The sequence below is a fragment of the Oncorhynchus tshawytscha genome, linkage group LG04 (genome assembly GCF_018296145.1).
Source record: "Oncorhynchus tshawytscha isolate Ot180627B linkage group LG04, Otsh_v2.0, whole genome shotgun sequence".
NCBI lineage: Eukaryota > Metazoa > Chordata > Actinopteri > Salmoniformes > Salmonidae > Oncorhynchus > Oncorhynchus tshawytscha.
Window position 1 is genome coordinate 5194059 of NC_056432.1, and position 26432 is coordinate 5220490.

General features: G+C 46.4%; 1 protein-coding gene across 2 annotated transcripts in view; it reads left to right on the forward strand.

Annotated features, from left to right (window-relative positions):
* Positions 1-8745: 8745 nt before the first annotated feature.
* Positions 8746-26432, forward strand: part of bmp2k (BMP2 inducible kinase) — a 94227-nt gene continuing 76540 nt past the window's right edge. Inside the window, exon 1 of one of the 2 annotated variants that reach the window (XM_042320245.1) lies at positions 8746-9795. In XM_042320245.1, the coding sequence (XP_042176179.1) occupies positions 9654-9795 (142 nt within the window). In that variant the 5' untranslated portion in view covers positions 8746-9653. The remainder of the gene's footprint in view (positions 9796-26432) is intronic. The other variant, XM_042320244.1, reaches the window with a different exon arrangement.

Genomic DNA, 26432 nt, shown 5'->3' on the forward strand with positions numbered 1-26432 from the left:
GAAGGGAAAAAAAACCCCAAAGCGAATTGTGTCAAACCAGCCAATTATCTAGAACAAACAGTATGATGCACCAACAGACAACAAGAAAACATAATTCCTGTACTGCCGTCTGGAATGAATTCAATCTCAAGTGAAAAAGTAAACAAAAGGAAGCTACAACAACTTCAGGTGTTCTAAATGTAACACAACACAGTGGGGCCTAAATGTAACACAACACAGTGGGGCCTAAATGTAACACACCACAGTGGGGCCTAAATGTAACACAACACAGTGGGGCCTAAATGTAAAACAACACAGTGGGGCCTAAATGTAACACAACACAGTGGGGCCTAAATGTAACACAACACAGTGGGCCTAAATGTAACACAACACAGTGGGGCCTAAATGTAACACAACACAGTGGGGCCTAAATGTAACACAACACAGTGGGGCCTAAATGTAACACAACACAGTGGGGCCTAAATGTAACACAACACAGTGGGGCCTAAATGTAACACAACACAGTGGGGCCTAAATGTAACACACCACAGTGGGGTCTAAATGTAACACAACACAGTGGGGCCTAAATGAAACACAACACAGTGGGGCCTAAATGTAACACAACACAGTGGGGCCTAAATGTAACACACCACAGTGGGGTCTAAATGTAACACAACACAGTGGGGTCTAAATGTAACACAACACAGTGGGGCCTAAATGTAACACACCACAGTGGGGCCTAAATGTAACACAACACAGTGGGGCCTAAATGTAACACAACACAGTGGGGCCTAAATGTAACACACCACAGTGGGGTCTAAATGTAACACAACACAGTGGGGCCTAAATGTAACACAACACAGTGGGGCCAGTGGGGCCTAAATGTAACACAACACAGTGGGGCCTAAATGTAACACAACACAGTGGGGCCTAAATGTAACACAACACAGTGGGGCCTAAATGTAACACAACACAGTGGGGCCTAAATGTAACACAACACAGTGGGGCCTAAATGTAACACAACACAGTGGGGCCTAAATGTAACACAACACAGTGGGGCCTAAATGTAACACAACACAGTGGGGTCTAAATGTAACACAACACAGTGGGGCCTAAATGTAACACAACACAGTGGGGCCTAAATGTAACACAACACAGTGGGGCCTAAATGTAACACAACACAGTGGGGCCTAAATGTAACACACCACAGTGGGGCCTAAATGTAACACAACACAGTGGGGTCTAAATGTAACACAACACAGTGGGGCCTAAATGTAACACAACACAGTGGGGCCTAAATGTAACACAACACAGTGGGGCCTAAATGTAACACAACACAGTGGGGCCTAAATGTAACACAACACAGTGGGGCCTAAATGTAACACAACACAGTGGGGCCTAAATGTAACACAACACAGTGGGGTCTAAATGTAACACAACACAGTGGGGCCTAAATGTAACACAACACAGTGGGGCCTAAATGTAACACAACACAGTGGGGCCTAAATGTAACACAACACAGTGGGGCCTAAATGTAACACACCACAGTGGGGCCTAAATGTAACACAACACAGTGGGGTCTAAATGTAACACAACACAGTGGGGCCTAAATGAAACACAACACAGTGGGGCCTAAATGTAACACAACACAGTGGGGCCTAAATGTAACACACCACAGTGGGGCCTAAATGTAACACAACACAGTGGGGCCTAAATGTAACACAACACAGTGGGGTCTAAATGTAACACAACACAGTGGGGCCTAAATGTAACACAACACAGTGGGGCCTAAATGTAACACAACACAGTGGGGCCTAAATGTAACACAACACAGTGGGGCCTAAATGTAACACACCACAGTGGGGCCTAAATGTAACACAACACAGTGGGGTCTAAATGTAACACAACACAGTGGGGCCTAAATGAAACACAACACAGTGGGGCCTAAATGTAACACAACACAGTGGGGCCTAAATGTAACACACCACAGTGGGGCCTAAATGTAACACACCACAGTGGGGCCTAAATGTAACACAACACAGTTAAACCTAAATGTAACACACCACAGTGGGGCCTAAATGTAACACAACACAGTGGGGCCTAAATGTAACACAACACAGTGGGGCCTAAATGTAACACACCACAGTGGGGTCTAAATGTAACACAACACAGTGGGGCCTAAATGTAACACAACACAGTGGGGCCTAAATGTAACACAACACAGTGAGGCCTAAATGTAACACAACACAGTGAGGCCTAAATGTAACACAACACAGTGGGGCCTAAATGTAACACAACACAGTGAGGCCTAAATGTAACACAACACAATGGGGCCTAAATGTAACACAACACAGTGGTGCCTAAATCTATTTATGTGACAGAAACAATATCATCCATAATTACTAATTTCATGTATATATTGGTCTTGTCTTTCTAAGGTCCTGTGGAAAAACATATAAATCTACGTAAAGAAGACAAATGCTGTTGCTCTTTAGGGAACGTTTCAAAACCTGGTCAGACCAGAGACAGATGAGCTGGGGGACTTGTTGACCGAGATCCTTGATAGTCAGCGACTCCTGGAAGGTACCACTTGGGCAGCCATGTTGTTTGAGGTCATTGTGAATCCCTGGGCAGCCATGTTGTTTGAGGTCATTGTGAATCCCTGGGCAGCCATGTTGTTTGAGGTCATTGTGAATCCCTGGGCAGCCATGTTGTTTGAGGTCATTGTGAATCCCTGGGCAGCCATGTTGTTTGAGGTCATTGTGAATCCCTGGGCAGCCATGTTGTTTGAGGTCATTGTGAAACCCTGGGCAGCCATGTTGTTTGAGGTCACTGTAAAGCACTGCTGTTGCAATTATGACAATGTAGTATCTTCCTGTTTGAACGTGCAATGTGTTTCCAGTCTCCACATTGTAGTTGGCTTGGGCAGCAGTGTCAAGAACCCTGATGTAATTGTCTTTCAGTTCATATAATGTGGGGCTCCCGACTGGTGCAGCGGTCTAAGGATTTGCATCTCAGTGCGAGTAGGTGTCACTATAGTCCCTGGTTCGAAACCAGGCTGCATCACATCCGGCCGTGATTGGGAGTCCCACAGGGCAGCTGCCCAGTGTCGTCAGGGTAGATAAGAATTTGTTCTTAACTGACTTGCCCAGTTAAATAATTAAAAAATGTAGCATTGTGGACTATTCTGCATACATTTGGTTCACGAACACCACATACAGTGGGGCAAAAAGTATTTAGTCAGCCACCAATTGTGCAAGTTCTCCCACTTAAAAAGATGAGAGAGGCCTGTCATTTTCATCATAGGTACACTTCAACTATGACAGATAAAATGAGAAGAAAAAAATCCAGAATATCACATTGTAGGATTTTTCATGAATTTATTTGCAAATGATGGTGGAAAATAAGTATTTGGTCACCTACAAACATGCAACATTTCTAATTTTTTGCCCAACTGTGAATGACAATGGAATGTTCCAGATGCTTAAAACCTCAAGGGGCACAGTACTGGGAGGGATGGGCCCTTTCCCCCGAAGAGAGTCAGATGAAAGCCTTGGCTCAAGAAAACATATGGACATATGGAAACGGGGCGGCAGGGTAGCCTAGTGGTTAGAGTGTAGAGGAGGTAGGGTAGCCTAGTGGTTAGAGTGTAGAGGAGGCAGGTAGCCTAGTGGTTAGAGTGTAGAGGAGGCAGGTAGCCTAGTGGTTAGAGTGTAGAGGAGGCAGGTAGCCTAGTGGTTAGAGTGTAGAGGAGGCAGCATAGCCTAGTGGTTAGAGTGTAGAGGCGGCAGGGTAGCCTAGTGGTTAGAGTGTAGAGGTGGAAGGGTAGCCTAGTGGTTAGATTGTAGAGGAGGCAGGTAGCCTAGTGGTTAGAGTGTAGAGGAGGCAGGGTAGCCTAGTGGTTAGAGTGTAGAGGCAGCAGGGTAGCCTAGTGGTTAGAGTGTAGAGGAGGCAGGGTAGCCTAGTGGTTAGAGTGTAGAGGAGGCAGGTAGCCTAGTGGTTAGAGTGTAGAGGAGACAGGTAGCCTAGTGGTTAGAGTGTAGAGGAGGCAGGTAGCCTAGTGGTTAGAGTGTAGAGGAGGCAGGGTAGCCTAGTGGTTAGAGTGTAGAGGAGGCAGGTAGCCTAGTGGTTAGAGTGTAGAGGAGGCAGGTAGCCTAGTGGTTAGAGTGTAGAGGAGGCAGGGTAGCCTAGTGGTTAGAGTGGAGAGGAGGCAGGTAGCCTAGTGGTTAGAGTGTAGAGGAGGCAGGTAGCCTAGTGGTTAGAGTGTAGAGGAGACAGGTAGCCTAGTGGTTAGAGTGTAGAGGAGACAGGTAGCCTAGTGGTTAGAGTGTAGAGGAGGCAGGGTAGCCTAGTGGTTAGAGTGTAGAGGAGGCAGGTAGCCTAGTGGTTAGAGTGTAGAGGAGGCAGGGTAGCCTAGTGGTTAGAGTGTAGAGGAGGCAGGCAGCCTAGTGGTTAGAGTGTAGAGGAGGCAGGTAGCCTAGTGGTTAGAGTGTAGAGGAGGCAGGGTAGCCTAGTGGTTAGAGTGTAGAGGAGGCAGGCAGCCTAGTGGTTAGAGTGTAGAGGAGGCAGGTAGCCTAGTGGTTAGAGTGTAGAGGAGGCAGGGTAGCCTAGTGGTTAGAGTGTAGAGGAGACAGGTAGCCTAGTGGTTAGAGTGTAGAGGAGGCAGGTAGCCTAGTGGTTAGAGTGTAGAGGAGGCAGGTAGCCTAGTGGTTAGATTGTAGAGGAGGCAGGGTAACCTAGTGGTAGAGTGTAGAGGAGACAGGTAGCCTAGTGGTTAGAGTGTAGAGGAGGCAGGTAGCCTAGTGGTTAGAGTGTAGAGGAGGCAGGGTAACCTAGTGGTAGAGTGTAGAGGAGACAGGTAGCCTAGTGGTTAGAGTGTAGAGGAGGCAGGTAGAATAGTGGTTAGAGTGTAGAGGCGGCAGGTAGAATAGTGGTTAGAGTGTAGAGGCGGCAGGGTAGCCTAGTGGTTAGAGTGTAGAGGAGGTAGGGTAGCCTAGTGGTTAGAGTGTAGAGGAGGCAGGTAGAATAGTGGTTAGAGTGTAGAGGAGGCAGGTAGAATAGTGGTTAGAGTGTAGAGGCGGCAGGGTAGCCTAGTGGTTAGAGTGTAGAGGTGGCAGGGTAGCCTAGTGGTTAGAGTGTAGAGGCGGCAGGGTAGCCTAGTGGTTAGAGTGTAGAGGAGGCAGGGTAGCCTAGTGGTTAGAGTGTAGAGGAGGCAGGGTAGCCTAGTGGTTAGAGTGTAGAGGAGGCAGGGTAGCCTAGTGGTTAGAGTGTAGAGGAGGCAGGTAGCCTAGTGGTTAGAGTGTAGAGGAGGCAGGTAGCCTAGTGGTTAGAGTGTAGAGGAGGTAGCCTAGTGGTTAGAGTGTAGAGGAGGCAGGTAGCCTAGTGGTTAGAGTGTAGAGGAGGCAGGTAGCCTAGTGGTTAGAGTGTAGAGGAGGTAGGTAGCCTAGTGGTTAGAGTGTAGAGGAGGTAGGTAGCCTAGTGGTTAGAGTGTAGAGGAGGCAGGGTAGCCTAGTGGTTAGAGTGTAGAGGAGGTAGCCTAGTGGTTAGAGTGTAGAGGAGGCAGGGTAGCCTAGTGGTTAGAGTGTAGAGGCAGGTAGCCTAGTGGTTAGAGTGTAGAGGAGGCAGGTAGCCTAGTGGTTAGAGTGTAGAGGAGGCAGGTAGCCTGGTGGTTAGAGTGTAGAGGTGGCAGGTAGCCTAGTGGTTAGAGTGTAGAGGAGGTAGGTAGCCTAGTGGTTAGAGTGTAGAGGAGGCAGGTAGCCTAGTGGTTAGAGTGTAGAGGAGGTAGGTAGCCTAGTGGTTAGAGTGTAGAGGAGGTAGGTAGCCTAGTGGTTAGAGTGTAGAGGAGGCAGGTAGCCTAGTGGTTAGAGTGTAGAGGAGGCAGGGTAGCCTAGTGGTTAGAGTGTAGAGGAGGCAGGTAGCCTAGCGGTTAGATTGTAGAGGTGGCAGGGTAGCCTAGTGGTTAGAGTGTTGGACTAGCAACCAGAAGGTTGTGAGTTCAAACCCCCGAGCTGACAAGGTACAAATCTGTCGTTCTGACCCTGAACAGGCAGTTAACCCACTGTTCCTAGGCAGTCATTGAAAATAAGAATTTGTTCTTAACTGACTTGCCTGGTAAAATAAAAATAAATAAATAAAAAACAGTCACAGAAATTGATTTCATCAAAATCATTCAGTGGGTTTGTCTCCTGTCTGTCCTTGGAGGTGTTTTTTGATCATGTTGAAATAGTCCCGGTAAATTAATTTTCCTCCATAGCCGACATCCATTCATCTGAAGTTAAACCTGCTTCTGACCAGGTTTATTTATGCCTTCAAGATTCAAGATTAACTCTAATCATCCTTCTGGAAATCAGACTTTTAAAATCTAGACTTTTAAAATCTAGACTATTTTAAATCATGCCTGAGAAAATCAGTGTCCATGAAATTGCCCCTAAATTAAAGGAATCAAGCTAAGACAAAAAAAATACATGTTAAAATTAGATGAAAAGGGTATGTTTCAAATGCATAGCCTACTGAATAGCCTACTGAATAGCCTACTGAATAGCCTACTGAATAGCCTACTGAATAGCCCACTGAATAGCCTAATGCATAGCCTACTGAATAGCCTAATGAATAGCCTACTGAATAGCCTAATGAATAGCCTACTGAATAGCCTAACGAATAGCCTAATGAATAGCCTACTGAATAGCCTACTGAATAGCCTAATGAATAGCCTACTGAATAGCCTAATGAATAGCCTAATGAATAGCCTAATGAATAGCCTACTGAATAGCCTACTGAATAGCCTACTGAATAGCCTAATGAATAGCCTACTGAATAGCCTACTGAATAGCCTACTGAATAGCCTACCAGTACATACTGAAAATATCTACATTTTCTCAATGAGGATCACTCTATCTACTTGATTAGAAATATTAACAATCACATATAAATCATTCTCACTTCTGTTGAATCTGTTTGGTGTGGTTCTCACCACAACCTAACATAGGAAATGTCAGATGGTGCAAAGGTCCTCACTAGTTACCACAAACACAAAGTCATAATTATGGCTAAACCCCACCTATTTCTTCCATGTATCGTCTTAAAATCTGATTTGAAACTGACACATGATTGTTTTCATGATTTTTTGCAATATAGCCCATTCTGACTTTGTGACTGTGGTTACTAGCGACAACCGTTGTACAGACTGTCATTGACGCTCTCCATTCAGAGAAGAGCACTGTCTACCAATCATAACAATAGGAGGGGATGGACAGAGCAGGGTTAGGTTGTCAACTGTCTGATTGGGCCACAACAAACCAATCATAACAATAGGAGGGGACGGACAGAGCAGGGTTAGGTTGTCAACTGTCTGATTGGACCATAACAAACCAATCATGACAATAGGAGGGGACGGACAGAGCAGGGTTAGGTTGTCAACTGTCTGATTGGACCATAACAAACCAATCATGACAATAGGAGGGGACGGACAGAGCAGGGTTAGGTTGTCAACTGTCTGATTGGACCATAACAAACCAATCATAACAATAGGAGGGGATGGACAGAGCAGGGTTAGGTTGTCAACTGTTTGATTGGACCACAACAAACCAATCATAACAATAGGAGGGGACGGACAGAGCAGGGTTAGGTTGTCAACTGTCTGATTGGGCCACAACAAACCAATCATAACAATAGGAGGGGACGGACAGAGCAGGGTTAGGTTGTCAACTGTCTGATTGGACCACAACAAACCAATCATAACAATAGGAGGGGACGGACAGAGCAGGGTTAGGTTGTCAACTGTCTGATTGGACCATAACAAACCAATCATAACAATAGGAGGGGACGGACAGAGCAGGGTTAGGTTGTCAACTGTCTGATTGGACCATAACAAACCAATCATGACAATAGGAGGGGATGGACAGAGCAGGGTTAGGTTGTCAACTGTCTGATTGGACCATAACAAACCAATCATGACAATAGGAGGGGACGGACAGAGCAGGGTTAGGTTGTCAACTGTCTGATTGGGCCACAACAAACCAATCATAACAATAGGAGGGGACGGACAGAGCAGGGTTAGGTTGTCAACTGTCTGATTGGACCATAACAAACCAATCATAACAATAGGAGGGGACGGACAGAGCAGGGTTAGGTTGTCAACTGTCTGATTGGACCATAACAAACCAATCATAACAATAGGAGGGGACGGACAGAGCAGGGTTAGGTTGTCAACTGTCTGATTGGACCACAACAAACCAATCATAACAATAGGAGGGGACAGACAGAGCAGGGTTAGGTTGTCAACTGTCTGATTGGACCATAACAAACCAATCATAACAATAGGAGGGGACGAACAGAGCAGGGTTAGGTTGTCAACTGTCTGATTGGACCATAACAAACCAATCATAACAATAGGAGGGGACGGACAGAGCAGGGTTAGGTTGTCAACTGTCTGATTGGACCACAACAAACCAATCATAACAATAGGAGGGGACGGACAGAGCAGGGTTAGGTTGTCAACTGTCTGATTGGACCATAACAAACCAATCATAACAATAGGAGGGGACGGACAGAGCAGGGTTAGGTTGTCAACTGTCTGATTGGACCATAACAAACCAATCATAACAATAGGAGGGGACGGACAGAGCAGGGTTAGGTTGTCAACTGTCTGATTGGACCACAACAAACCAATCATGACAATAGGAGGGGACGGACAGAGCAGGGTTAGGTTGTCAACTGTCTGATTGGACCATAACAAACCAATCATAACAATAGGAGGGGACGGACAGAGCAGGGTTAGGTTGTCAACTGTCTGATTGGACCATAACAAACCAATCCACCCACTTATTTGTGCTTCTGAGAGTCAAGAAGGAGGTCGAAGTTTACCGAGTCTGCGCCTGGCTGGTATCAACAAGACACGAGGCCGAAGACATGTTAAAATAAATCGAACCACCGGAATTTGCACGCGATAGTTAATGAACGGTTCTTGCGGAGATTCGGTGCGATTGCACGGTGGATACATGTGGTCGTAGCTAGTTTATCTTGATAGAAGCAAGTGAAGACAGTTAGCCAACCATCAAAGCCTAACGGGGAAGTACCCCCAGACAAGTAGCGGGCTGAAGCCAAGGGTTTCTTCGATAAACAAAATCGTATGACAAAGGAGCAGTAGGACATCTTCTAGCCAGTCGCTTACCGTGTTCACAACACCGATATCTTGCTATAGGCTCCTTTGTGCTTTAACGTGTCTTCTAGTGCTCGTTGTTTGAAGCGTCTACCTACTACAGACTGTTTTGGTGCAGCGACGCCTGTATGAGTGCCTGCATAGCCACACACTATAGCTGGCTGATATTACATTGGATCTGGCTCACAGCCGTGCATCTACTGTCACATTATGTCGCTTTTAACGTCAAAATACTAAACTGCGGAGCTCATTTAGTTGTGAACTCGGAAGCAGAGGTTCTGAGCCAGATATCTAACTGAACAGCTGACGAGTCGGTCGAGTGGAGCAACATTTCCTCGCCTTGCTGTGTCATGACATTAAAGTGCAAGTCAAGTCATTTCAGAGAGTGCGCAAAGATAGGAACATTTGGCATAAGTAGATAGGTGGGGGACAGGAATCCTACATTAAAGTTGGCTACTGTCGACCGTAAGTTGAACCAAAGGACTTTTTATTTGTAGGTCGGTCTCGACAGCACAGAATGAAGAAGTTCTCCCGTATGTCGGAGAGCGGCGGTCCGGGAGGGGGGTCCGGTTCGGGATCTGGAGTAGTTAGTAACTGCTTCGGGAAAGTGTTCGCCGTGGGCCGGTATCAAGTCACGGTGGAAGAACTCATCGCAGAAGGTGTGTATCTCTCCTTTTATATAACGTTAGGCTATTGCACGTAAAGTACATCAAATCTAAATGTATTGATGACATACACATATTTAGCAGATATTATTGCGGGTGTTTACGACATGCTTGTGTTTCTAGCTCCAATAGTGCAGTAATATCTAACAATACACGGATCTTAAGTCAAATAATGGCATTTAGAAATATTAGTACGAGCTGTGTAATAAATATATATATATATTAGTTGAATAGGATGGCCTTGACCCAAATACAGTGCATTTGGAAAGCATTCAGATCCCTTGACTTTTTCCACATTTTGTTACATTACAGCCTTATTCTATAATGGATTAAATAAAATGTTTTCCTTACCAATCTACACATAATGACAAAGCAAAAACTAATTTGCAAACAATTATACACTTTTTATTTTCATCAGTATTCAGACTTTAAGCTATGAGACTTGAAATTGAGCTCAGGTGCATCCTGTTTCCATTGGTCAACCTTGAGATGTTTCTTAAACTTGATTGAAGTCCACCTGTGGTAAATGTAATTGATTGGACATGATTTGGAAAGGCACACACCTGTCTATATAAGGTCCCACAGTTAACAGTGCATGTCAGAAGAAAAAAACAAGCCATGAGGTCAAAGGAATTGTCCGTAGAGCTCCGAGAGGATTGTGTCGAGTGCACAGATCTGTGGAAGGGTACCAAAACATTTCTTTAGCATTAAAGGTTCTTAAGAACACAGTGGCCTCCATCATTCTTAAGTGGAAGAAGTTTGGAACCACCAAGACTCTTCCTAGAGCTGGCCGCTCGGCCAAACTGAGCAATCGGGGGAGAAGGGCCTTGGTCGGGGAGGTGACGAAGAACCCAATGGTCACTCTGACGGAGCTCTAGAGTTCCTCTGGTGGCAGCATTTGTGGTTTATTTATTTAATGATGTGTCACCGCTGTTTTTAATATTTGTTTTTAACTAGGCAAGTCAATTGAAACAGATTCGTATTTACAATGATGACCAAAAGGCAACCTGCAGGGACAGGGGATGAAAAATACAAATACATTTTAAATTAAAAAAATATATAGGACAAAAGACAGCAACACAACACTACATAAAGAGAGACCTACGACAACAGCATGGCAGCAACACATGAGCATCATGCTGTGGAGCTGTTTTTTTAGCTGCTGGGACTGGGAGACTAGTCGGGATCGAGGAAAAGATGAACGGAGCTAAGTACAGAGATCCTTAATGAAAACTTGCTCAGGACCTCAAGCTGGGGCGAGCCAGTCAAGACAATGCAGGAGTGGCTTTGGGACAGATCTCTGAATGTCCTTGAATGGCCCAGCCAGGGCCTGGACTTGAACGTTATCGAACATCTCTGGAGAGACCTGAAAATAGCTGTGCAGTAAATGCTCCCCATCCAACCTGACAGAGCTTGAGAGGATCTGCAGAGTAGAATGGGAGAAACTCTCCAAATACAGGTGTGCTAAGCTTGTAGCGTCATACCCAAGAAGATTTGAGGCTGTAATCGATGCCAAAGAGGCTTCAAGTAACACACATCTCAACATCAACTGTTCAGACGATACTGTGAATCAGGCCTTCATGATTGAATTGCTGCAAAGAAACCACTACGAAAGGACACCAATAAGAAGTGACTATTGGGCCAAAAAACTCAAGCAGTGGACACTAAACCGGTGGAAATCTGTTCTCTTGGTGTGGAGTCCTAATTTGGCTATTTTTGGTTCCAACCTCTGTGTCTTTGAGACGCAGAGTAGGTGAACGGATGATCTCCACATGTGTGTTTCCCACCGTGAAGCATGGAGGAGGAGGTGTGGGGGTGCTTTGCTGGTGACTAGGGCTGGGGAAACTGGGGTAGGGCGGCGCGATGGCAGGAGGAGACTGGGATAGGGAGACTGGGATAGGGCGGCACGATGGCAGGAGGAGACTGGGATAGGGAGACTGGGATAGGGAGACTGGGATAGGGAGACTGGGATAGGGAGACTGGGATAGGGAGACTTGGATAGGGAAAGATTGAATATGTCTGTAAACACTCCGGCCAGCTGGTCTGTGTATGCTCTGAAGATGGTAAACACGCTTAAATCTCTTACTCGCGTCGGCCACGGAAAAGGAGAGCCCAGAGAACTTCCGAGCGGGCCGTGTCGGTGGCACTGTGTTATCCTCACAGTGGGCCGTGTCGGTGGCACTGTGTTATCCTCACAGTGGGCCGTGTCGGTGGCACTGTGTTATCCTCACAGTGGGCCGTGTCGGTGGCACTGTGTTATCCTCACAGTGGGCCGTGTCGGTGGCACTGTGTTATCCTCACAGTGGGCCGTGTCGGTGGCACTGTGTTATCCTCACAGTGGGCCGTGTCGGTGGCACTGTGTTATCCTCACAGTGGGCCGTGTCGGTGGCACTGTGTTATCCTCACAGTGGGCCGTGTCGGTGGCACTTATCTTCAATATATAATTATATTAAATATAAGAACAGATGCAATATGTCTAAATACTGGTCTGACGTTATAGGAAGACAGAGCACAGCAGACGTCAGCCACGGAGAACGAGAGACCACGGTTCATGTTAGAGGCGGTGGCCCGAATCGACAGCACTGTGTTTTCCTCAAAGAAGGTGTTTGCGAGCACAACATCGGTGTCATTGACATGCCCCGTATCCAGTACATATACATGTCTGTGACATGCCCCGTACCCAGTACATATACATGTCTGTGACATGTGGCACCCAGTACTTACATGTCTGTGACATATAATTACCCAGTACATATACATGTCTGTGACACAGATACATATACATGTCTGTGACAATACTGTACATATACATGTCTGTGACATGGTACCCAGTACATATACATGTCTGTGACATGCCCCGTACCCAGTACATATACATGTCTGTGACATGCCCCGTACCCAGTACATATACATGTCTGTGACATGCCCCGTACCCAGTACATATACATGTCTGTGACATGCCCCGTACCCAGTACATATACATGTCTGTGACATGCCCCGTACCCAGTACATATACATGTCTGTGACATGCCCCGTACCCAATACATATACATGTCTGTGACAGACCAGTACATATACATGTCTGTGACATGCCCACCCAGTACATATACATGTCTGTGACATGCCCCCCGACCCAGTACATATACATGTCTGTGACATGCCCCTACCCAGTACATATACATGTCTGTGACATGCCCCGCACCAGTACATATACATGTCTGTGGCATGCCCCGTACCCAGTACATATACATGTCTGTGACATGCCCCGTACCCAGTACATATACATGTCTGTGACATGCCCCGTACCCAGTACATATACATGTCTGTGACATGCCCCGTACCCAGTACATATACATGTCTGTGACATGCCCCGTACCCAGTACATATACATGTCTGTGACATGCCCCGTACCCAGTACATATACATGTCTGTGACATGCCCCGTACCCAGTACATATACATGTCTGTGACATGCCCCGTACCCAGTACATATACATGTCTGTGACATGCCCCGTACCCAGTACATATACATGTCTGTGACATGCCCCGTACCCAGTACATATACATGTCTGTGACATGCCCCGTACCCAGTACATATACATGTCTGTGACATGCCCCGTACCCAGTACATATACATGTCTGTGACATGCCCCGTACCCAGTACATATACATGTCTGTGACATGCCCCGTACCCAGTACATATACATGTCTGTGACATGCCCCGTACCCAGTACATATACATGTCTGTGACATGCCCCGTACCCAATACATATACATGTCTGTGACATGCCCCGTACCCAGTACATATACATGTCTGTGACATGCCCCGTACCCAGTACATATACATGTCTGTGACATGCCCCGTACCCAGTACATATACATGTCTGTGACATGCCCCGTACCCAGTACATATACATGTCTGTGACATGCCCCGTACCCAGTACATATACATGTCTGTGACATGCCCCGTACCCAGTACATATACATGTCTGTGACATGCCCCGTACCCAGTACATATACATGTCTGTGACATGCCCCGTACCCAGTACATATACATGTCTGTGACATGCCCCGTACCCAGTACATATACATGTCTGTGACATGCCCCGTACCCAGTACATATACATGTCTGTGACATGCCCCGTACCCAGTACATATACATGTCTGTGACATGCCCCGTACCCAGTACATATACATGTCTGTGACATGCCCCGTACCCAGTACATATACATGTCTGTGACATGCCCCGTACCCAGTACATATACATGTCTGTGACATGCCCCGTACCCAGTACATATACATGTCTGTGACATGCCCCGTACCCAGTACATATACATGTCTGTGACATGCCCCGTACCCAGTACATATACATGTCTGTGACATGCCCCGTACCCAGTACATATACATGTCTGTGACATGCCCCGTACCCAGTACATATACATGTCTGTGACATGCCCCAGTACATATACATGTCTGTGACCAGTACATATACATGTCTGTGACATGCCCCGTACCCAGTACATATACATGTCTGTGACATGCCCCGTACCCAGTACATATACATGTCTGTGACATGCCCCGTACCCAGTACATATACATGTCTGTGACATGCCCCGTACCCAGTACATATACATCCATCCATTAAGAGGTTTTCACCCCAAGGTATTTAACTATTCTACCCTACCAAGCAAAAAGGCAGTAGCTGCTCGTAGCGTGGAACTGAGAAATAGCTTTTTATTTACCTTGGTTTCACTGTAACTTTATGCTAACGTTACTGGCTAACATGACCCCCATTTTCTCCAGAACACAATACGAGGCAGGAAACTGGTCCACGTGATTAAGAGATACTGGTCCACGTGATTAAGAGATACTGGTCCACGTGATTAAGAGATACTGGTCCACGTGATTAAGAGATACTGGTCCACGTGATTAAGAGATACTGGTCCACGTGATTAAGAGATACTGGTCCACGTGATTAAGAGATACTGGTCCACGTGATTAAGAGATACTGGTCCACGTGATTAAGAGATACTGGTCCACGTGATTAAGAGATACTGGTCCACGTGATTAAGAATGTATTTAATGTAGCAAATATGACTCATTTGACACAATTAGCAGTTACTGGCAGTATTGACAGCTGCTCTTTTTAAGTACAGTACATATCAGGGAGGCAAGTTCGTTCTACATGATGTATTTCTATCTAGAACTTTCCACAATATTGCATTTTTTTTTTAACATGGGTCTACATTCAAAGCCCCCACCCCTCTTGTCTTAGTCTTTAGTTGACTGTAAACATGGAAAGGGGCACAAGTCCTGCAAAAATAAAATAAAATTGACCAGTCAACAGCTCACTAATACTAACTAGGCCAAATGTGGTTGAGTCAACATCTAATCAAATCAAATCAAATGTATTTATAAAGCCCTTCGTACATCAGCTGATATCTCAAAGTGCTGTACAGAAACCCAGCCTAAAAACCCCAAACAGCAAGCAATGCAGGTGTAGAAGCACATGTAGCCTATGAGACTGCTTCCTGAGCCTTACAGGGTGTTCTGCTCTCACCTAGCAACAAGTCACTGACGAACCACCTAACCTGTTCTACCACTTATCATTTTAAAAACAAACAGCCGCCTGTCTACAGTGAGGTGTGTGTGTGTGTGTGTGTGTGTGTGATTTTTTTCTGCCCCCGGCTGTTCTGGGCACACCGTTTTCTCGAGGCAAGCTGATGTCTATACCCCTCTGTCGGTAATTGGTCAACATTAGGGGACTCTTGAATAAAGGCTTGGTTGTCGTTTAACGAGAGGCGACTTGTTTTCATACATATTTTTGTTTTCATTGCGAAATACTAGTTAGATAATCCTCATGTATCACTAACACACCAGTGTTTTTAAATTTGGCATTTTACGTTTGTATTTTATTTAGTTTGGTCATTTTAAACTAAAATATCATTAAGTCTTAGTGACATTTTGTCATTTGAATAATGATTTAATCTAGTTGTTGGCAATTGGTGGTCCTATCCGGCTGCCCTCTCTCCTGGTTGTCCCCATACGGTCCCTCTTTCCTGTCCCTGGTTGTCCCCATACGGTCCCTCTTTCCTGTCCCTGGTTGTCCCCATACGGCCCCTCTTTCCTGTCCCTGGTTGTCCCCATACGGCCCCTCTTTCCTGTCCCTGGTTGTCCCCATACGGCCCCTCTTTCCTGTCCCTGGGTGTCCCCATATGGCCCCTCTTTCCTGTCCCTGGGTGTCCCCATACGGCCCCTCTTTCCTGTCCCTGGGTGTCCCCATACGGCCCCTCTTTCCTGTCCCTGGTGTCCCCATATGGCCCCTCTTTCCTGTCCCTGGTTGTCCCCATACGGCCCCTCTTTCCTGTCCCTGGTTGTCCCCATACGGCCCCTCTTTCCTGTCCCTGGTTGTCCCCATACGGCCCCTCTTTCCTGTCCCTGTCCCCATACGGCCCCTCTTTCCTGTCCCTGGTTGTCCCCATACGGCCCCTCTTTCCTGTCCCTGGTTGTCCCCATACGGCCCCTCTTTCCTGTCCCTGGGTGTCCCCATATGGCCCCTCTTTCCTGTCCCTGGGTGTCCCCATACGGCCCCTCTTTCCTGTCCCTGGGTGTCCCCATACGGCCCCTCTTTCCTGTCCCTGGGTGTCCCCATACGGCCCCTCTTTCCTGTCCCTGGGTGTCCCCATACGGCCCCTCTTTCCTGTCCCTGGGTGTCCCCATACGGCCCCTCTTTCCTGTCCCTGGGTGTCCCCATACGGCCCCTCTTTCCTGTCCCTGGGTGTCCCCATACGGCCCCTCTTTCCTGTCCCTGGGTGTCCCCATACGGCCCCTCTTTCCTGTCCCTGGGTGTCCCCATACGGCCCCTCTTTCCTGTCCCTGGTTGTCCCCATACGGCCCCTCTTTCCTGTCCCTGGTTGTCCCCATACGGCCCCTCTCTCCTGGTTGTCCCCATACGGCCCCTCTCTCCTGGTTGTCCCCATACGGCCCCTCTCTCCTGGTTGTCCCCATACGGCCTGGTGGCGTCTGTTAGCGGGTCGTTGCTGGTGTGACTTGGCTCTCTGTGCCCCTAACCCTGCCGTCCCTCTAGCAGCCTGGCGGCGTCTGTTAGCGGGTCGTTGCTGGTGTGACTTGGCTCTCTGTGTCCAGAACTAACTCAATGAATAATTCTCAGACCCCCTCTTTGTCCTCCCTCCCTCTCCAAACCCCCACTACTCTGTTTCCTCCTGCCATTACTCAGCAGCAGCTGTTCCACGAAAAGCACGAGTTTCCCCTCGAAGCCTCAAACAGAATATTTTCTAGTCTATAGGTGGAAGTAGTGTGTTGCCTAACCTTAAACATTTTCTCTATCCTTTTGCCAAGCCAATATAGGGTCTCTTTGTTGATTTGCCTTGACATTTAATGTGTGCTGTAAAACATGCTGTTTTTAACACTAGTCATTGTATGCCAGTGGTTGTGATCTACTGAAGGAGCGCGCAACACACAGCAGAGTGGTATCTAGTGATGAACAGGAAGTTGATAAGTTCCCCGTCTACGTCTCACCAGTGCCTCTGTTCTGAGACAGTGACCTCAGCGTTGATAAGCAGATTTTAGCGACAGGAAGTCATCTGTGAGCTAGTCACCATTGGCCTACTATCTCTCTTCCTCAACTGAGCGCTCGGCGGAAACTTTTTCTAGACTTTTGTACTTCCTACTCTGTTGTCTCGACACCGTTCGAGGAAATGGCCTGAAACTCCTCTGTTGTCTCGACACCGTTTGAGGAAATGGCCTGAAACTCCTCTGTTGTCTCGACACCGTTCGAGGAAATGGCCTGAAACTCCTCTGATTGTCTCGACACTGTTCCAGTGAAAGAAACTCCTCTGTTGTCTCGACACCGTTGAGGAAATGGCCTGAAACTCCTCTGTTGTCTGACAGAAATGGCCTGAAACTCCTCTGTGTCTCGACAATTTGAGGAAATGGCCTGAAATCTAACATTTTAAAAATAACAAAACTCCTCTGTTGTCTCGACACCGTTTGAGGAAATGGCCTGAAACTCCTCTGTTGTCTCGACACCATTTGAGGAAATGGCCTGAAACTCCTCTGTTGTCTCGACACCGTTCGAGGAAATTTTTTGTTACACGTTGAGGAGCTGCAGCTCTAGGACTGTTTGACAGATGTTCTGTCCAATCTGTGTCTTAATTCTACAAAATTATGCAAATGTAACATTTTAAAACATAACATTAACAAGGCTATAGACCGATAAGCATGACTGATTTTAAAATGTATTTTTATGCCATTTTTGGGGGCTAAAATGTTATTTTGTGACTTTTTTTTGGGGGGGGCACATTTTTATCAGCTTAATTTTTTTGGGCCGGCTAATGGAAACCCGTGGCGTGTGCTTGTCAAACAGCCAACGTTTACATTCAAGAGAATGCTCTAGGAAATGTCTCCTGCCCCCCCCCCCAGTCAACAACGTGACCAGCCATTTCTGGTTGTCACTATCACCTATGTTAGTTCCACCTCACCTGCAGTGTTTAGTGTAATGACGTCTGTTGTGCGTCCCAAATGCAGCATACCCCCTATTTAGTGTACTACCGTTGACCGGGGCCCGTAGCGCTCTGTTCTAATGTAGGGCACTAGTATGTACAGTGTCTTCAGGAAGGATTCACACACTTGCCTTTTTTCCACATTTTGTTACAAAGTGGGATTAAAATGATATTGTTGACAAAAAAAAATACAATTCAATCTACACAAAGTAATGGAAAGGAAAACATTATTTTTTAAAGTATTATTAAGTATTCAACCCCGTGAGTTAACAGATATTATTATGAGGTGTGAATACTTTCAGAAGACCTTAGCATTCTGTAAACAGTAATGAATGGGTGGATTGTGTCTCCTTGTCCTACTCTAGCACCCTGTAAAGAATGCTGCTGGTACGATGCATCTCTGTCTCTCATCGCTTCTTTGTTCCAAATTTATTTCGCTTCTAACTCAACTCATTGCTTGTGTCCCAAATGCCACTCTATTCCCTACATAGTGCCTTACTTTTGACCAGAGCCCTATTGGCCCCTATAGGGTGCCATTTTTGAATCATCTCATTATCCATCCAGTCGGGTGTTAGGGTTGGCATTGAGCCAAGTGGTGGGATGGTGACTTGGGTGCTTTGGAAGATAAAAAGGTTGTGGATTAATTGAAGCTGGTTAGAATGGCAGTAGTAACAAACTACACAGAATTAACGTTTTAATAACCTGAGTCGTTAGATCTCCACATCTCTCAAGACAACTGGAGCCCTGGGCCAGTCGCTCTTAAATAACACCGGGGCCAGTCGCTCTCTAAATAACACCGGGGCCAGTCGCTCTCTAAATAACACCGGGGCCAGTCGCTCTCTAAATAACACCGGGGCCAGTCGCTCTCTAAATAACACCGGGGCCAGTCGCTCTCTAAATAACACCGGGGCCAGTCGCTCTCTAAATAACACCGGGGCCAGTCGCTCTCTAAATAACACCGGCCAGGGCCAGTCGCTCTTAAATAACACCGGGGCCAGTCGCTCTCTAAATAACACCGGGGCCAGTCGCTCTCTAAATAACACCGGGGCCAGTCGCTCTGTAAATAACACCGGGGCCAGTCGCTCTGTAAATAACACCGGGGCCAGTCGCTCTGTAAATAACACCGGGGCCAGTCGCTCTGTAAATAACACCGGGGCCAGTCGCTCTGTAAATAACACCGGGGCCAGTCGCTCTGTAAATAACACCGGGGCCAGTCGCTCTGTAAATAACACCGGGGCCAGTCGCTCTGTAAATAACACCGGGGCCAGTCGCTCTGTAAATAACACCGGGCCAGTCGCTCTAAATAACACCGGGGCCAGTCGCTCTCTAAATAACACCGGGGCCAGTCGCTCTCTAAATAACACCGGGGCCAGTCGCTCTCTAAATAACACATACTGACTAACGAGGTGACACTAATCGGTGTGCCTAATGTCAAATCTTGACATTTAAATGGGATAACCAAAGGCTGTAACTAGAGTTGCACATTTTGGGGAATATTCAGAAGTGGAGCATTTCTGTTGGAATTAACAGAAATATATGTAAATTAATATTAATAGCATTTAAATGTAGATTTATTTTTTGCATATGATATATTTACAATATCATATGGAGACAGAATCAAACTTTTACCTTATCAAAACTAGATGATTTTAAATCCTTTAAAAAAAAAAAAAAGTTTTAAGAATTGAACTTAAATGAGTTGACGCTTCACATGGGATGATTTCACTGAACAACAAAAGGGAATATTGAATGATCCCCAATGATCCATTGCATCTACCAAAAAAACATTTTCAACATACATCTGTAAAACGATAGTCTAAACTAAACCGTTGGTTGACTTCCTCTCACACTTCCATGTCTTCTCCTTGGACCTCCTCAATGTCCACATCTTGAACATCAGACTCTGAGGCCTCATCTTCACTGTCACTTTCCAACCTGGTTGAGGATGGCTCGTTGTCAGGCTCAAAAAGCATCAAATTTGCCCGGATGGCCACCAATGTTTCAACCCCTGTATTGGTCAGCCTGTTGCGTGCTTTGGTGTGTGTGTGTGTTCCCAAACAAGGACCAGTTGTGCTCTGAGGCGGCTGATATTGGTGGGATATGGAGGAAACGGGGGAAAGAGCCTCAGATCCACAAAGTCCCTTCCACCAGGTGGCTGATGAGATATGTTGGCATGACTGCCATATTGCATCTCCATCCCAAAGCCCTTGCTTGGAAGTGTACTTCACCAGACAGAAGTCTTCATACTGGGGGTCCAACATGTACGCTGTGACGTGTTTGGGCTTCAGGCAGAAGTTCAACATACGCTGCGTGTTTGGGCTTCAGGCAGAAGTCTTCATACTGGGGGTCCAACATGTACGCTGTGACGTGTTTGGGCTTCAGGCAGAAGTCTTCATAGTCCAAAATATGTGCAAGAACCTTGTCTTCATCCAGGACAAGGTGGCGAGACACGATAGTGATGACACCATAGGCCTTGTTGATCTCTGCACCAGACAGGATGCTCTTACCAGCATACTGGGGGTCCAGCATGTACGCTGTGACGTGTTTGGGCTTCAGGCAGAAGTCTTCATACTTGGGGTCCAGCATGTACGCTGTGACGTGTTTGGGCTTCAGGCAGAAGTCTTCATACTTGGGGTCCAGCATGTACGCTGTGACGTGTTTGGGCTTCAGGCAGAAGTCTTCACGCTTTATGTATTTCAGAACTGCAGTATCCTCTGCTTGGAGCAACAGCGAAGTGGGCAGGGCAGTACGGATTTCTTCTCTTACATCTGCAAGCAGAGTCTGAACATCAGACAGGATGGCATTGTCTCCCTCAATCCGTGCAATGGCTACTGCTATAGGTTTCAGGAGTTTCAGGCAGCTTACCACTCTCTGCCAAAATACATCATCCAGGAGGATCCTCTTGATGGGGCTGTCCATATCGGCAGACTGTGATATGGCCATTTCTTAGAGAGACTCCTTCCCAGGAGTCTCTCTAAGACTGGAGTTCTCCCAGGAGTTCCCAGGAGACTGTCAAACATGATGACAACACCACCCCAACGGGTGTTGATGGGCAGCTTCAATGTGGTGCTCATATTCTTTTCACTTTGCTTGGTGAGGTAGATTGCTGCTACAACTTGATGACCCTTCACATACCTAACCATTTCCTTGGCTCTCTTGTAGAGTGTATCCATTGTTTTCAGTGCCATGATGTCCTTGAGGAGCAGATTCAATGCATGAGCAGCCCAGCCAATGGGTGTGATGTGAGGGTAGAACTCCTCCCACTTTAGACCAAGCAGCCTTCATGTTCGCAGCATTGTCTGTCACCAGTGCAAATACCTTCTGTGGTCCAAGGTCATCAGACTGCCTTCAGCTCATCTGAAATATAGAGACTGTGTGTGTCCCTTGTCTGTGCTCTTGTAGAATACTGGTTGAGGGGTGAAGATAATGTAGTTAATTATTCCTTGCCCACAAACATTCGACCACCCATCAGAGATGATTGCAATACAGTCTGCTTTCTCTATGATTTGATTGACCTTCACTTGAACTCTGTTGAACTCTGCATCCAGCAAATGAGTATATAAAGCATGTCTGGTTGGAGGGGTGTATGCCGGGCGAAGAACATTCAGAAATATCTTCCAATACACATTGCTGTGATCATCAGAGGTGAACCAGTTGCGTACATGGCTCGAGCAAGACATTCATCAGCATTTCTCTGACTACATTCCTGAGTCAAAAGAAACTTCTGATTCCAGGAGGACCATGAGTTGTTGCTATCGATAAGGTGTCTGATTCATAATTTTCACCTCGACTAGGGGGACTTTTGTCAGGTTGCTTGTTGTAAGCGCTGAGGGAACTTTATGCACTTGGCCAGGTGATTCGGCAATTTTTTTGTTGTAGTTGCATTCTTTACATGTGATTTGGCACAGTATTTGCAAATGTACACAGCTTTTTCCTTCTACATTAGCTGCAGTGAAATGTCTCCACACATCAGATGGTGCCTGTGGCATTTTTCTGTAAAGATTAGAAAAAAATGAGTGGGGGGGGGGACCCCAAATACAATTCCATGTATAAATAGTTGGGCAGGGCAGTACGGATTTCTGACCAAGATAAACAGATAAATAGTTAAGCAGTTAGATTAAACAACTCCTTTTGTAAGATAAATGTTTTAAAATGCAACCTGTATGGAAACAGGTGAATTAATATTAATTAGCCAGACTCAAGCAAACTAAAACCCACATGGTAGCAACAACTAACTAGCAGAAATGGTTAACAAGTTAGAATTGATTTAAACACACTTTGCTGTAGGCTATTATTTACTAGTTAACAAAAATGATGTATGTCGTATAAAATATATTCACCCCACCCAGTATCAAAACTTACCAGAAAGCGTGTAGTTCTTGGCTCAGACAGTGTAGTTGTCTGGGCTCCAATAGCATCTCATTAGTGTGCAAGATCTTGAGAATCAGCTGCACATGTGATGGAAGAATGCACTGTGGGTTGCAAATCTATTGAATTGGGGATAGATTAACCAAAAATATTTCCGACAAGATGTAGAATTGCCTTATGTGTATCCCACAAAAAAGGTTCACTGTTATAAGCTAACATTTTTAAAATTAATTTAAGTCCTCTAATTTTGCTTAATTTACCATGGGAAATTATTCCAATTTACCTGAAAGTTTCCATCCCTTTGCAGACCTATCTGCAGAGGTGGGACCAAGTCATGTGACTCTGGTCCAAGTCACGTGACTCTGGTCCAAGTCACGTGACTCTGGTCCAAGTCACGTGACTCTGGTCCAAGTCACGTGACTCTGGTCCAAGTCACGTGACTCTGGTCCAAGTCACGTGACTCTGGTCCAAGTCACGTGACTCTGGTCCAAGTCACGTGACTCTGGTCCAAGTCACGTGACTCTGGTCCAAGTCACGTGACTCTGGTCCAAGTCATCAACTGAAAATGAGAACAATATGTATTTAGTTGTCCTTCAGCTACTCCCTTAAATCTGAATTATTTTTTGCAAAGTTTGTGTTCACTGACAGGGTTTAGGCGCCCTGCCTGAGAATTACAATGGCAGAAAAATCCCTGATTTACCTTGATTGACATGCCAAAATATATGAGTAGGCTACTCATGCAACATTCAATATATCTCGACACATGTTATTAAAGAAGGGGGGGGGGGGTTCCGTGGTAACGGGTTCCGTTTCACTCAATGCACATGAACTAATAGGCTGAGGTTTATATTTGACTCGTTGAACACAGCAGGGCGACTGTGCAGCTACGGCCCGTAGCAACGGCCTCCTGCACCAGCTTCAGGGTAATACGTGCTACGCTCCGTTTGGCCGTAGTTGATTTGAAATGTTTGCGGAAGAGTGAAGTCATGCTGCGAACAGACATGAATCTAATTTTTTTAATATATATTTTTTTATGGCCACATTGTTCCAATGACCTTGAATGTGAACAGATAGGTGTCATCCCAAATGGCACCCTAATCCCTATATAGTGCACTACTTTAGACCAGAGCCCTATGGCACCCTGTTCCCTGTATAGTGCACTACTTTAGACCAGAGCACTATGGCTCCCTATATAGTGCACTACTTTAGACCAGAGCACTATGGCACCCTATTCCCTGTATAGTGCACTACTTTAGACCAGAGCACTATGGCACCCTATTCCCTGTATAGTGCACTACTTTAGACCAGAGCACTATGGCACCCTATTCCCTGTATAGTGCACTATTTTAGACCAGAGCCCTATTCCCTATATAGTGCACTACTTTAGACCAGAGACCTATTCCCTATATAGTGCACTACTTTAGACCAGAGCCCTATGTCACCCTGTTCCCTGTATAGTGGTACTACTTTAGACCAGAGCCCTATTCCCTATATAGTGCACTACTTTAGACCAGAAGCACTAGGCTATATAGTGCACTACTTTAGACCAGAAGCACTAGGCTATATAGCAGTGTTACTCAATCATTTTTGGTTGTAAGGGGTCACTTTGGTTTGAGACAGTCTTTCAGAGGGCCTCAGATCTTTTCATTTGTTACTTTTCTTCCAATATTATCAACCGAGAGTAAATTCAGAGCAATAGAACGCATACAATTGATTTGATGTACAGCACATTACAAATATGTGTCTGTCAGATACAGGGACAGTAACTGAAGGAGCTGTAGGGACAGTAACTGAAGGAGCTGTAGGGACAGTAACTGAAGGAGTAGTAGGGACAGTAACTGAAGGAGCTGTAGGGACAGTAACTGAAGGAGCTGTAGGGACAGTAACTGAAGGAGCTGTAGGGACAGTAACTGAAGGAGCTGTAGGGACAGTAACTGAAGGAGCTGTAGGGACAGTAACTGAAGGAGCTGTAGGGACAGTAACTGAAGGAGCTGTAGGGACAGTAACTGAAGGAGCTGTAGGGACAGTAACTGAAGGAGCTGTAGGTAAAGTAACTGAAGGAGCTGAAGGGACAGTAACTGAAGGAGCTGAAGGGACAGTAACTGAAGGAGTAGTAGGGACAGTAACTGAAGGAGTAGCAGGGAGAGTAACTGAAGGAGTAGCAGGGACAGTAACTGAAGGAGCTGTAGGGACAGTAACTGAAGGAGCTGTAGGGACAGTAACTGAAGGAGCTGTAGGGACAGTAACTGAAGGAGCTGTAGGGACAGTAACTGAAGGAGCTGTAGGGACAGTAACTGAAGGAGTAGTAGGGACAGTAACTGAAGGAGATGTAGGGACAGTAACTGAAGGAGTAGTAGGGACAGTAACTGAAGGAGCTGTAGGGACAGTAACTGAAGGAGCTGTAGGGACAGTAACTGAAGGAGTAGTAGGGACAGTAACTGAAGGAGTAGTAGGGACAGTAACTGAAGGAGCTGTAGGGACAGTAACTGAAGGAGCTGTAGGGACAGTAACTGAAGGAGCTGTAGGGACAGTAACTGAAGGAGCTGTAGGGACAGTAACTGAAGGAGTAGTAGGGACAGTAACTGAAGGAGCTGTATTAGTAGCGTAGGATACTACACGGCTCAAAATAATAAAGGGAACACTTAAACAACACAATGTAACTCCAAGTCAATCACACTTCTGTGAAATCAAACTGTCCACTTAGGAAGCAACTCTGATTGACAACATGCTGTTGTGCAAATGGAATAGACAACAGGTGGAAATTATAGGCAATTAGCAAGACACCCCCAATAAAGGAGTGGTTCTGCAGGTGGTGACCACAGACCACTTCTCAGTTCCTATGCTTCCTGGCTGATGTTTTGGTCACTTTTGAATGCTGGCGGTGCTTTCACTCTAGTGGTAGCATGAGACGGAGTCTACAACCCACACAAGTGGCTCAGGTAGTGCAGCTCATCCAGGATGGCACATGAATGCGAGCTGTGGCAAAAGGTTTGCTGTGTCTGTCAGCGTAGTGTCCAGAGCATGGAGGCTCTACCAGCAGACAGGCCAGTACATCTGTGCTCTTCACAGATGAAAGCAGGTTCACACTGAGCACGTGACAGATGTGACAGAGTCTGGAGACGCCGTGGAGAACGTTCTGCTGCCTGCAACATCCTCCAGCATGACCGGTTTGGCGGTGCGTCAGTCATGGTGTGGGGTGGCATTTTTGGGGGGCCGCACAGCCCTCCATGTGCTCGCCAGAGGTAGCCTGACTGCCATTAGGTACCGAGATGAGATCCTCATACCCCTTGTGAGACCATATGCTGGTGCGGTTGGCCCTGGGTTCCTCCTAATGCAAGACAATGCTAGACCTCATGTGGCTGGAGTGTGTCAGCAGTTCCTGCAAGAGGAAGGCATTGATGCTATGGACTGGCCCGCCTGTTCCCCAGACCTGAATCCAATTGAGCACATCTGGGACATCATGTCTCGCTCCATCCACCAACGCCACGTTGCGCCACAGACTGTCCATGAGTTGGCGGATGCTTTAGTCCAGGTCTGGGAGGAGATCCCTCAGGAGACCATCTGCCACCTCATCAGGAGCATGCCCAGGCGTTGTAGGGAGGTCATACAGGCACGTGGAGGCCACACACACTACTGAGCCTCATTTTGACTTGTTTTAAGGACGTTACATCAAAGTTGGATCAGCCTGTAGTGTGGGTTTCCACTTTAATTTTGAGTGACTCCAAATACAGACCTCCATGGG